We start from the raw sequence: 13149 nt of genomic DNA on the forward strand, positions 1-13149 counted from the left end.
CCTCGACCACTTCCGGGTACCCAACCCCTGAAATTTACAGTCTCCTTCCGGGTCGCCGTATTGCAAGTTGTTTCCCTATGTTCCCATATATACCGTATCTGTATGGTACAGGCGGGTTGGGGGGCGCTTTCTACAAATCCCTCCAAAATCTCTCTCTATAGGGGGCAGCTCGGGGCGGGATTTCAGAGCTGTGCCACAGCTGCGTCCCTAACAACTTTTTGGAAAGCCATTTTCCTCCGTGTAGTGTGAGTCAGTAGGCTAACTAACGCTATCGGTTTCTATCGTACCCCCCTTTTCCCTTTTAGCCGATGGACCGCTTCAGTTATTCCGAAACAGGGGACTTGTTTTGCGCGAGACAACTCTGTTACTTTGGCCGTGTTCCGGTTGTCGTCCTTCGCAGTTAGCTTTGTAGCTGTTAGCCAGCCAATGTAAACAAGCTGCAAAACGAATGTAAACATTACACACAAACGATATAAGCTTAGTGTTTGTTTTTCCCCTCACGTCAAACAAAACGACGATGTAATCCAGCTAAATAAATTACCCGAGAATTTATAAATTGTAACTTTGCGTTCCTTAAAAAAAAAAAAACAAAACACACCCGAGCGGTTTCTTCTTCGTTGGTGCGATACGAAACAAAACGCGGGTGGTTTTCTTCTTCATTTGTGTGAGTAACGTTTAATACAATAAACCGAAAAAGTCAACACGTGCAATTTTCTCCATCTTCTGCATGCTTGTATTAATGATTTAACCCCCGATCGTTTATTTCTACACATATTGCCTGCTTTTTTCTGTTGCTTTTTTTCATTTAAAGAAATCAGAAATTAGTTAAAGCATTAGGTTTCACACACACAGAGAGACTCAGGGAAGCCAGAAAAAGCGATGAAAACCCTGAGCTGAGTTCTCCAGAGCCGTGTGGATATCTGCTCTAACTGATAATCGCCTCTTTTGGTCACCATGCCGGGCCCAGTGGCCGGGAGCACAGCTCGGGTCTATGCTGATGTGAACACTCTGAAGAGCAGAGAGTACTGGGACTATGAAGCTCATGTTCCAAACTGGAGGTGAGGATGGAACTAATCTCTCTCTGTGTGTCTCTCTGTCTCTCTCTCTCTGTAGCTCTCTGTCTGTCTGTGGTTCTCTCTCTCTCTCTCTCTCTCTGTTAATTAACATGGCCTCTAACTTGGACACAGCAGGTTCGTTTAACAGATCTGATCAGTGATAATTTGACAGATGACTGCGTTCACTGCTGTTTCTTCTTCACTAAAATATCAGTACCACCAAGCAGAAATTCGGGCCATTCATTCTCCAGAATCAAAAGTAGAGTGAATGAGTTAGAGCATCAGAAAGGCTTTGACTTCGTTAGACAAAATGAAAGAGAGGTGTTTTTTTTGTTTGTTTTTTTACTCGTCTGTCCCATAATCAAGCTCTAAGTGCTCTTCCTCAGTTTCATTAACATAGACTACAGCCACACATCTTTATAATCCATCCATTAAAGCAAAACTCCACCCTCAAACATATTAAATGTTTTTATATTATAATATTTAGGATGTGTTTCGTGATTCTGCTGCTAATTAGCTGTATTTTTCTAATTTCTGAGAGAAGATGCCATCGTGCCAAAGAGGTACTGTGTGTAGCATAGTTTCAGTCGAGTTTAAAAACATATCAGCAAACACAAACAGGATGGATAGATTCTTCCCTCCCTCATCAAAAGAACTACAGCTGCATTTCTCAGTGGCTCGGTTAGTATTTATGAGGAACAAGCGAGAACGTTGACGTTTTGGATGCTGAACGGTTTTATCGGAGTGTACAGATGTAGAGGTGAAAGAGCTTGACGGACTAAAGCGCCGCTGCATCGCGCATTAGCTCTAACATTAGCTCTATCTCTTCAGATAGAGATGAAGCAAGAGATAAGTGACACCATCAGCAGGAAATCATAGTGAAAATGTCTGTGAAAGACGTTTTGTTATCATACAACGCTTTAAGGACAGCACAAGTAACCGGATTTATTGTTCGTCTTGGAAACCTTTGAGTCTGTTAAATTCAGTTCCAACCAACCAACATCCTTTCTAATCATTTGGAGTAACCCGGATTTCTGTTTCTTTCCTTCCAAATCAAGATATGTTTTAGAGATGTTTTGTAGAAAGCAGGTTGTTGTCTGTTTAACCTTCTCCTCTCTCTCTCTCTTGCTCTCTCTCTCGCTCGCAGTAATCAGGAGGACTATCAGCTGGTGCGGAAGCTGGGCCGGGGGAAGTACAGCGAGGTGTTCGAGGCTGTTAATGTCAACAACAGCGAAAAAGTGGTGGTGAAGATCCTGAAGGTGAGTTCACACTTGAAGACCTGCGTGACGTAGACATAACGTTCATCATTTTTACATCAAAGCCTGGAACAAACTGACCGTGCCCAAGTTTTCAGAAAGCTTCATAATGCTCCAGGAACAAATGAACCAAAAATGACCAGCTTGCAGGTTTTTCTGATTACATCGACTACATTTAGACTGAGAGATATTTGGTACATGAATTTTTTTGTACTTGGTTATCCCTAGGAGTCTGACAGTTCTAATGTTACCACTTTACAGCTGGAGTTTCTGAGAGTTTCTGAACTTCTATCTTGAAGCTGGAATCACTTTCATCCACAAAACATAGTTTAGTATTATAATTCTAGTTATAATTTTTATTAAGACCCATAAAGGAGGTAGAAAGTTTGATGGTGTAGATGTTGTGCATGTTAGCATCTTGTTTTCAGTATCTTGATATTTTTTATTGCAGCCCGTCAAGAAGAAAAAGATCAAGCGAGAAATCAAAATCCTGGAGAACCTGAGAGGAGGAACAAACATCATCCGGCTTGTGGACACCGTAAAGGACCCTGTGGTATGTCAGAAAGTGGACATGTTAGAGAGCATCAGGAACGTGATCCTAATATTTTAAAAAAATATTAAAAAGGTACATGTCAAAATTGATTGATTTATATACACTATAGTGCCAAAAGTTTTGGGACACCCCTCCAAATCATTGAGTTCAGGAGTTGGGTGGGACAACTCCATATTATATTCATGTCCATGTAAAGGCAGATGTCCCAATAGGTTTGGCAATGTAGTGTAGTTCTGCAGGAAAGTTGATTTAAAAAGCAGAATTTGTTCAAGTTTAAAGGTCCATAAAAGATGATATGTTGGTCTTCCAGTTCACCCAGTACTTTAGCAGTTACATTAGAAAGTGACCTTTTCTCAGTTCTATGCAAATTAAGCCCCATGTTGTACACTGACAAATCCAAACTACTGAATCAAATGCTTTATGTGGTTTCTTCAGTTCCCCAAAACTGCAAATAATTGCATTTCCCGTTAGTTTGTTGGCTCGTTTCTTGTTTCGTTTCTTGGTAAGTCTGAGTGAGTGCTGCTCATTTCTGCTGGTGTCTAACTGCTGCATCAACCCTCTCCTTTAGAGTAAATCCACACAATCTTTCACAGTCATTTTTCCCCAGAAATGATGCTTCCGGTCATCTTATGATTGCTCTCCTGATCCTGCACTTTTAGCTGTTGTCTTATAATGTGTTTTGTGTTTGTAACTTTAGTTCCTGTTGATTAATTTCTGACACTTCTTCTCTTTTCTTTTCTCTGGCTCTCTCCCTGCAGTCTCGAACTCCTGCTCTTGTCTTCGAGTGCATCAATAACACTGATTTCAAGGTAGACACTTCTGTTTCATTATGGACAGCGTTGTGTGGTTTAGGGGTTAGAGGAGATCAGGTCCAGGATCTGGGCCAGCTACACCTCCTGGACTTTTCATTCTTTTTAATGGAAAAACACTTAATTTTGGTGTGGATGTAGATGTTTTTGGAGAAAAGCAGATTTTGGGTGGACAGATTTGTGTAATGATAACAGAATGGAATCTACACCGATCAGCTAGAACACTCTGAGCAGTGACCGGTGAAGTGAATAAGACTGATCTCCTCATCATGGCACCTGTTAGTGGGTGGGATATACACTACTCACAAAAAGTTAAGGATATTTGGCTTTTGGGTGAAATTTATGGAAAATGTAAAAAGTTCACACTACAGTGATATTATATCATGAAAGTAGGGCATTTAAGTAGAAGCTGCAATGGTGATTTCCTCATCTCAAACAATTTATTGAAACAAAAGCCAACAACAGTGGTGGGTATACCACAACAAAAAATCTCAATGTCTCAATCTGTCATGTGCCCTTGACCATCAATTACAGCTTGACCACGACGTCTCATGCTGGTCACGAGTCGACTTATTGTCTGCTGAGGCATGGCATTCCACTCTTCTTGAAGGGCGGCCCTCAGGTCATTGAGGTTCTGGGGTGCGGGGTTACGAGCCTCTACACGGCGACTCGGCTGATCCCAGAGGTTTTCTATGGGATTCGGGTCTGGAGAAAGTGCAGGCCACTCCATTTGAGGTACCCCAGCCTCCAGCAGCCGTTCCCTAATGATGCGACCTCGATGAGCTGGAGCATTGTCGTCCATGAAGATGAAATTAGGCCTGTGTTGTTCATGCAGGGGCACAATGACTGGATTAATGATGTTATTCAGGTAGTATTGGCTTGTCACTGTACCATTCACAAGATGTAGGGCAGTTCTGTATTGAGTGGACACACCTGCCCAGACTGTAACACCACCACAACAGTGGCTGATGCATAGCGCTCTCCTTGACGTCCCCAACATCGTTGGCGGCCATCATTTCTGCTCAACGTGAATCATGAATTTCACCCGAAAGCCAAATATCCTTAACTTTTTGTGAGTAGTGTATTAAGCAGCAGGTGAACATTTTGTCCTCAAAGTTGATGTTAGAAGCAGGAAAAATGAACAAGTGTAAGGATTTGAGTGAGTTTGACCAAAAGGGCCAAATTGTGATGGCTAGACCACTGGATTAGAGCATCTCTGAAACTGCAGCTCTTGTGGGGTGTTCCTTGGGCAGTGGTGGCTCAGGTGGTTAAGGCTCTGGGTCGTTGACCAGAAGATCAGGGGTTCAAGCCCCAGCACCGCCAAGTTGCCACTGTTGGGCCCTTGAGCAAGGCCCTTAACCCTCTCTGCTCCAGGGGCGCTGTATCATGGCTGACCCTGCGCTCTGACCCCAACCTCCAAGGATGGTATATGTGAAGAAAGAATTTCACTGTGCTGTAATGTATATGTGACAAATAAAAAAGGCTGTTTCCTTGTCTGCAGTGGTCAGTAACTATCAAAAGTGTCCTTTACGTCCTGTAACTTGTGAGGTGGCAGCCATGGTGTCCCTGCTGCTAACATCTTGGTGCCAGATACCACAGTCCATGCCTTGAAGGGTCAGGGCTGTTTTGGCAGCAAAAGTGGGACCAACACAATATTAGGCAGGTGGTCATAATGTTATGGCTGATCAGTGTATATGTGTTTAAGAAAGATGGATGTCAATCAAGCTTGCTCATTAGAATATTAGGCCACGCCCAGATCATTCTCAGCTCTCTCTGATTCTCTCTCAGCATCAGCACAAATTTTAGCTGAATGTTTAATATAACACTCAAAATCTATCATCCACTCTTTTTAAGCGTTTAGTGTCAGTGCCTGACCTCACAAATGCTCTTCTAGAGGAATGGTCAAAAATTCCCATAAACACACTCCTAAACCTTGTGGAAAGCCTTCCCAGAAGAGTTGAAGCTGTTATAGCTGCAAAGGGCGGGACAACTCCATATTACATTCATGTGCATGTAAAGGCAGATGTCCCAATACTTTTGGCTATGTAGTGTATATACAGAACAGTTGGAGTATTAAGCTGTTTATGGTTATAAAACATAAAGCAGTCACTTGTAGACTTTATTTGACATTAGCAGAATATTCTTTGAGAGTCTTGGTAAAGTCTTGGTCCTTTGTCTCTGTGTAGGAGCTGTACCAGAAGTTAACAGATTTCGATATCCGCTATTACATGTACGAACTACTAAAGGTAAGAAACGTTAGCTGGTATGGCTTTTTGTCCTGATCGCTGCTGCTGCTGTATTAATGTGTGTGTGTGTGTGTTTGTAGGCCCTGAACTACTGCCACAGTATGGGCATCATGCACCGTGACGTCAAGCCCCACAACGTCATGATCGATCATCAGCTGAGGAAGGTTCGTTCTACACTTTTCTCACATTTGGTCTGAACACAAACACAAATGTTTTGTACGGTTCAGGTTAAAGGTGCTGGATGTTCGCTTTAAATGTTTAGGCATCTAACTTAAACATAGTTTCGTTTCATTTCAAAAATCTGAATGGCTGAGCCATGTGGCAGTGAAGATATTGTTTATCTGAAGCATAGTTTCTATCTATAGCAGTAGCGTATACTACCCCAGGCACGAGATTAGCAAATAATATTTAGTTACAGTGGCGGAAATCACATCTCCCTGTTCTCTATAAATATACGGTGTTATGTTTAGGGGTTCAAGCACCAACGTCGTCTCACACCTTCAGTGGAAAGTTCAGGAAAAGAAAGCTTTGACACATAGATAAACAAAGACACGCACAGACAAGATAGACAGACACACACACAAGATAGATAGACAGACAGACACACACACACACACACACACACACAAGAAAAATAGTATAAAATAAAATTGAATTAGCTGTACAGAACAGTGAAAATAGACAAAATAAGGAAATTTAAGACCAGTTCACAAAACAGTCAGTACAATCCTTATTGGGTCAAACATAAATAATTGATAAATGAAGTCTATCAAAAATTAAAGTGATAGTTACAGTATACGTCCATGTTTACAGCTCCCACACTCATTATTCATAGAGTATTATTTGTAGAGTATGCTGTTTTGCTTGACCATCTAAATACCACTGGACCTTCCTGTCCGTCTCTCCTATAGGATATATAACACCTCTCCTACTCGTGTTTATTTTTAGCTATCCCTCATATGGCTGTTTGTGTACATGCAAACGAAGTCAGGAAGCACCGCCGCCTCCTAGAACTTTTCCATTTCTTGATGTTGAAATTTTTATTCCCTCATTCCAGAGCGTCTGTTTTAGTTACGTTAATCGATGCATTCCCAGAAATGGATGAGACCGCCTTTACTGTACATCTGTACACATCTGTATTTCTGCTCGATTTTATCTTTAGTTTCATTCCTTCTGCGGTATCTAATTCATTTCCCATCCAATATCAGGTTATTGATTTAATATCATGGCAGTGATCAGCCACCAGGTGGTAGTGTGATGACTCGTGTGTGTGTGTGTGTGTGTGTGTGTGTGTGTGTGTGTGTGTGTGTGTGTAGCTGAGGCTGATCGATTGGGGTCTGGCTGAGTTCTATCACCCTGCGCAGGAGTACAATGTCCGAGTAGCGTCTCGCTATTTCAAGGGTCCTGAGCTGCTCGTGGATTACCAGGTAAGACAGTAACTCAATTCTTTTATGTCTACACACATATATACACAAAAATATAAGACAAAGAAGAGAGACCCTTAATATAGAATAAATTTCTAAGTTAAATTAAAGGTAGTAGTGCAGATGTATTTAATCATATTTAGATCAGTATTTACATTACAGTACAGTACACATGTACAAACTGGTGGTAGATAATAAATATGAAGAAGGTTATGAGTCTAGAAAATAGTGTTAATAGTTGTTGTAGTGCAGTGTGAGTGTGTTATCATCACCTGTCTCACACACACACACACACACACACACACACAGGTGAGCTGTTGGTCTTTACAGCTGTGACGAACATCTTCATTTATGGCCTTTCTGTGTTTTTGTGTACAGATGTATGACTACAGTCTGGACATGTGGAGTCTGGGCTGCATGCTGGCCAGTATGATTTTCAGGAAAGAGCCTTTCTTCCACGGCCAGGACAACTACGACCAGGTGAGGCGGGGGAAAAAAATCGGCAAGCTGTCACAAAAGAACATCTGAATAAATGAAAGTGTTAGTTATCAGTTCTCATAATGCTGGACAAAATGATACTCAGCTGATCCTTTTATTGTAGAAAGCAGGATTTAAACAGAGAAATAAATTTGAGCTACTTGAGAAATCCTGAGTATTATTGAGTATTATTGATAATCATGCTTATATAATTGACCGAGTTTAATTGATACTATTTGCGCCCTTGTTTTGTCATCTCTTCTCATCTGATATTCTCGCTTTAAGTTAATATGAAGTATGAGTAATAATAAAAGCTTCACTTTTTCACTACAACAAATTAATTATGATCAGAAATTGAACAGGACTTTCTCGATATGTTCCATTACTACATGGACTGTAACTGTACAAACCTCTTCACCTGTGATTCATAATAACGTCTGTATTCCAGTTGTTGAAGGCATGGTCAGCATTGGGTAAATATATATATATATATATTTTTGCAGTTGGTGCGGATCGCTAAAGTTCTCGGAACCGACGAGCTCTTCAGCTACCTGCGTAAATACCACATTGAACTGGACCCACGCTTTAAAGACCTGCTTGGACAGTGAGTACCAACAGGAGGCGCTTGAGCTACACCGTCAGGTTTAAGGCTGTGTGTTATTGCCACAGGCTCAGAGGAAGACGCTGATTGGTGCAGCGTGTCAGTCTACAGGCCGCTGTGTAAACAGTTATTGGAATTATTTTTAATTATGGTGCTGGACTGAACAGTGTAAGCATTAGACTGGTAGGATCCCTTTACTATAGAAATAATTAGAAAGGTGTTAGAAGAAGCACATTAGTATAAAACTGCAGTTATTTTATATAGGACGTTCTGATCAGGTCTGATCATTCAGCACTGCTGTGGTATAAAGTAAAAGATGAAGGTTTCAGGAACAAAAGCAAAGATCTATTGGCATCATTTTGAGTGCTTCATTACTCTGAATAACATTAATCACATCCTGTATTATTGTGTGTGTGCAGGATGTATCTTGTAACTGACAAAGCTTCTGTAACACTATCTGTCCATCTAATTATTCATCCATCTGTCTATTTACCCATCCATCCATCTAATTATCTATCCCTCCATGTAATTATCTATCTATCCATCTGTCCATCTATCCATCCATCTATTCATCTAATTATCTATCCATCCATCTAATTACACTATGTAATTTTTGTTCCTGGGTAGTAAATGACATTTTTCAATTACTCTTGATGGAAAATGATGATAAAAAATAGCTATTAAGCCCCTTGAGCTTTTAAGAGAACGAAAACCTCAAAATTAGCCCATTTTACTAAAAAAAAACTGCCCAAAACTAACCCAAACTTTCATGGCTACGATGGGTTTTTTCTCTTTATTGGGGTTACAAAGAATGGGGAAATAACACTTATTTCCCAGGAACAAGAAAAAGTAAAAATTTGTCTCATAGTGTTATCTATCAGTCTAATTATCTATCTATCCATCTACTTATGTCCATCCATCCGTCCGTCCATCCATCCATCCCGCTAATTATCTATATAATATCCATCTAATTATCCATCCATATAATTACCTTTCTTTCCATCCATCCATCTGTGAGTTGTGTCCTACTGGTGTATGATTAGTTTAAATCATTAAGGGACAGTCAGTAGAAAGACTGTTCTGTAGAGCGTAAGGTGCTGATCGGTTCTTCTGCTTGTGTCTGTGCTGCAGGCAGTCGAGGAAGTGCTGGGAGCAGTTTGTGCAGGTGGAGAATCAGCACCTGGTGAGTCCAGAAGCTCTGGACCTGCTGGATAAACTACTGCGCTATGACCACCAGCAGAGACTCACTGCCACCGAAGCCATGGAGCACCCCTACTTCTGTGAGCTTTCCATCCTCAACTGGGTGTTCTTGCTTCTATTAGATTTGTGGGTTAGCACCTCCTAATCCATGAGCAGACGTCTGGTGTATGTGTAGGTCCAAAAGGTTTTGGGTAACTGGGTGCTTGAATGTTTTGGTGTAATTACTACTAACAAGAGAATGAGCTGAAAAATCTCTTGGATGCTTAATTGACCTGCTGATGGTTACAGGTCATCCGGTCAGGACAGTGAGGTTTCATTCAACATCAGTTCATTAGTGATGCATATAGACATGCGTGGTCCAGACATATGATATTGCAATCTTTATGTAAAACTACTTCTTTAAATGGAAATATGGACATCCGATCCAAAATATATACACAGGAATGCTGTGTGTGTGTGTGTGTGACTCTAGAGCACATGTACGTTACCTGAGATGCCACCATACATCACTGTTTACAATAAATAAATACACAACACTAACATAAAATGTCCCAAATAAATAAAGATGGAATGTCAGTAACGCCATAGTGACAGACCGTGATATCGTATGTTATCTGTGTTTTAATCAGATTTGTATCTATAAGAATCTTTTTTTTTTTTGCTTCAGCCATTTCTGACTACCAGCTGAATTAAGCATCCAAGAGATTTTTCAGACGCTGTATAGTGTTAAAATTTGTTCAGTCATTAATTCCTCAGCTCTGATCAGGACTTTATAAAACTTGCTGTATTTCCGGCTGTAAATTTTGCTCGTTTCAATGTGAGATAATGACGAACTGTGCAAACAGAACAATTAGAAAGCTCATTTTAAATCTCAAAACAGAACCAGTGTAAGTCTGATGCAAAAAAGCAACTACCTCGTCTTCCTTCAGGCTAGAAACGTTTTTTATTTTATCAAACATGACATCTGTATATTAATGTAACAGTCCACACACACCGGTCAGCTATAACATTGTGAGCAGTGACCGGTGAAGTGAATCAGACTGAGTATCTCCTCATCATGGCCCCTGTTAGTGGGTGGGATATATTAGGCAGCAAGTCAACATTTTGTCCTCAAAGTTGATGTTAGAAGCAGGAAAAATGGACAAGTGTAAGGATTTGGGCGAGTTTGATGAAGGGCCAAATTGTGATGGCTAGACCACTGGATCAGAGCATCTCCAAAACCGCAGCTCTTGTGGGGTGTTCCCGGTCTGCATTGGTCAGTATCTATCAGAAGTGGTCCAAGGAAGGAACAGTGGTGAACCGGCTCATTGATGCACGTGGGGAGAGAAGGCTGGCCCGTGTGATGCGATCCAACAGACGAGCTACTGTTGCTCAGATTGCTGATTAATACTGGTTCTGATAAAAGGGGTCAGAATACAAAGTACAGGACAGGTCAGGGCTGTTTTGGCAGCAATAGGGGGACCAACACAATACTAGACAGGTGGTCATAATGTTATGCATGGTTTGTGAATATTGTTTGTAATAACAGTCAGTAATTATCAGTCAGTGATTTTTGCGCTGTCTCGGCCCAGATCTGCAGCAAATCTCTGGTAAATTATAAATATTGCTCCTCCAAAATATCACATGAATTTTTGGGTTAATTTATACGCTCACTGAATTGTAGTACTGTGTGTAATTATTATAACAGATTCTTTAAGAATAAAGATGTGATCTTGGTTGCACTGTTTGCGACATTATCATCAATATCTCATTATCAGTGTATCTATATTTCAGATATTTCTGTCTATTGATCTATATATCTGTTCCTATATTATTTTGCCAAAGAATATCAGCTTTAGGTCCCAGTCTCCTTACACTGTCCATTTCCTGTCTGCCTGTTTACTCCATCCACATGTGCCTGGACCTATAGCTCTGTGTTTTACAGCTAAGGGCAGATAACAGTCTAAAAAACGAATTCAGTTCTGATTCTTACCGTTCTGCTTCCCCTTTAGACCCAGTGCTGAAGGAGCAGTCTCTTTCCAACTCCAATAACACTGTAGGATCAGAAGGATCCAATGCAGCTCGGTGAACAGGTATCTCATTACCTTTTAGATATATATATAAATACAGACATGCTTCTTATGACATCATTTTATGTGATTTTGTAAAAATTTTGTAAAATATTTTTAAAAAAAAATAGCAGTGTGTATTTACAATTTTAAATGAAGAATTATTTTCTTATAGATATTTTATTATCCTATTATTTTAGGCCCCGCCTCTCAACACTGGAGTTAAGAGAAATTGGGATGTTATGCTGATATGAAACAGCGATTGATTTTTTTTTTTAGACACTAAACATGTTCTGGCTGATTGTTTTGACTCAAAATGTGATTTTCCTTTTCTTTAATATGAGGTTGGAGCACAGGGTGCAGATCTGTATGTCCAGTTAATCTTTAGAGTTAGATTTCTTCCTCCGTTTGATAAATTCTCCTTTCTTTTTTCTCTTTCAGACTTTCAGAAAGCTGAAAAATAACTTGTTACCTCAGTTTACCCTTCGTGGCAGAAACCTCTCAATGTGTACAAGTGAAGATGGGCAAAAGCAGTATTGACCAGTTTACACCTTTTACACACACACACACACACACGCAATGTTGTCCTTCTCCGTATCAGTGAAGGTTGATCTGTCCCCTGTACCTCCATAGGCTCTGAAGCCATTTTAGTTCGGAGATCTTGAAGATGCCTCCTGTTTTATTGATAGGTGAGGAGAGTTATTAGAGGAATAAGGCCAGTCTCTGAACCCCCCACCCCACCCCTCGTACCGTGACCCTGCCTTTGTTTACCTTGCCGTGAAGAGTGAAGCACAGATACCCTGCCCTCACTGTTCTCCTCACCGGTCTGTCTGTGTGTTCAGTATTCAGACCCCAGTGTGGTGTCTTGCGCACCATCACACCGAAGACGTGGCATATTGGACCTCATTTCTCTCTGCTCTAGCTAGAAAAGTATTAATGACAATAAATGACTTTTATTTAACCTGTGTTGTGTGGAGTGTGTGTTAATTGTGTGTTGTTGGTTAGGATTGGTGGATGAATGATGAGATGAATTTGATTCGATGTGTATGTGATTGAGTTTTGTAGCATTAACTCAGAGTTTTTGTTACTCCAACATGACTCTCTTTTCTGCCCCTGGAGCTGAGAATCAAACCCCTGGTCGTTAATAATACACACACTCCCACTGCACTGTTCCAGCATCAAGGGTTTAATTACCTAAATGAATTAATTCCCAGCAGCAGTAACATACTTGTGAGATTAGATTATCTGACTCTGACCGGCGTTACTGAATCACTCACCATAACTCTACATCACTCACATCGCTCACTCTACATCACACACACATCGCTCACTCTACATCACACACACATCGCTCACTCTACATCACACACACATCGCTCACTCTACATCACACTCACATCGCTCACTCTACATCACACACACATCGCTCACTCTACATCACACACATCGCTCACTCTACATCACACTCACATCGCTCACT

General features: G+C 40.8%; 1 protein-coding gene across 3 annotated transcripts; it reads left to right on the top strand.

Annotated features, from left to right (window-relative positions):
• The first annotated feature begins 65 nt into the window (after positions 1–65).
• On the top strand, positions 66–12630 carry csnk2a2b (casein kinase 2, alpha prime polypeptide b). Of its 3 annotated transcripts, XM_058397293.1 has the most exons (13): positions 70–664; positions 853–1058; positions 2203–2314; positions 2763–2864; positions 3623–3673; positions 5860–5919; positions 6000–6083; positions 7236–7346; positions 7722–7823; positions 8324–8424; positions 9553–9701; positions 11613–11693; positions 12111–12630. In XM_058397293.1, the coding sequence occupies exons 2-12, from the start codon at positions 955–957 to the stop codon at positions 11687–11689; spliced, it is 1053 nt and encodes a 350-aa protein (XP_058253276.1). In that variant the 5' UTR covers positions 70–664; positions 853–954; the 3' UTR covers positions 11690–11693; positions 12111–12630. The 3 variants fall into 3 exon arrangements, with proteins under 3 accessions (XP_058253278.1, XP_058253276.1, XP_058253275.1); XM_058397292.1 differs by having other exon boundaries at positions 70–1058; XM_058397295.1 differs by lacking the exon at positions 3623–3673 and having other exon boundaries at positions 66–1058.
• Positions 12631–13149: the final 519 nt, after the last annotated feature.

This window comes from Hemibagrus wyckioides, linkage group LG08 (genome assembly GCF_019097595.1).
Source record: "Hemibagrus wyckioides isolate EC202008001 linkage group LG08, SWU_Hwy_1.0, whole genome shotgun sequence".
NCBI lineage: Eukaryota > Metazoa > Chordata > Actinopteri > Siluriformes > Bagridae > Hemibagrus > Hemibagrus wyckioides.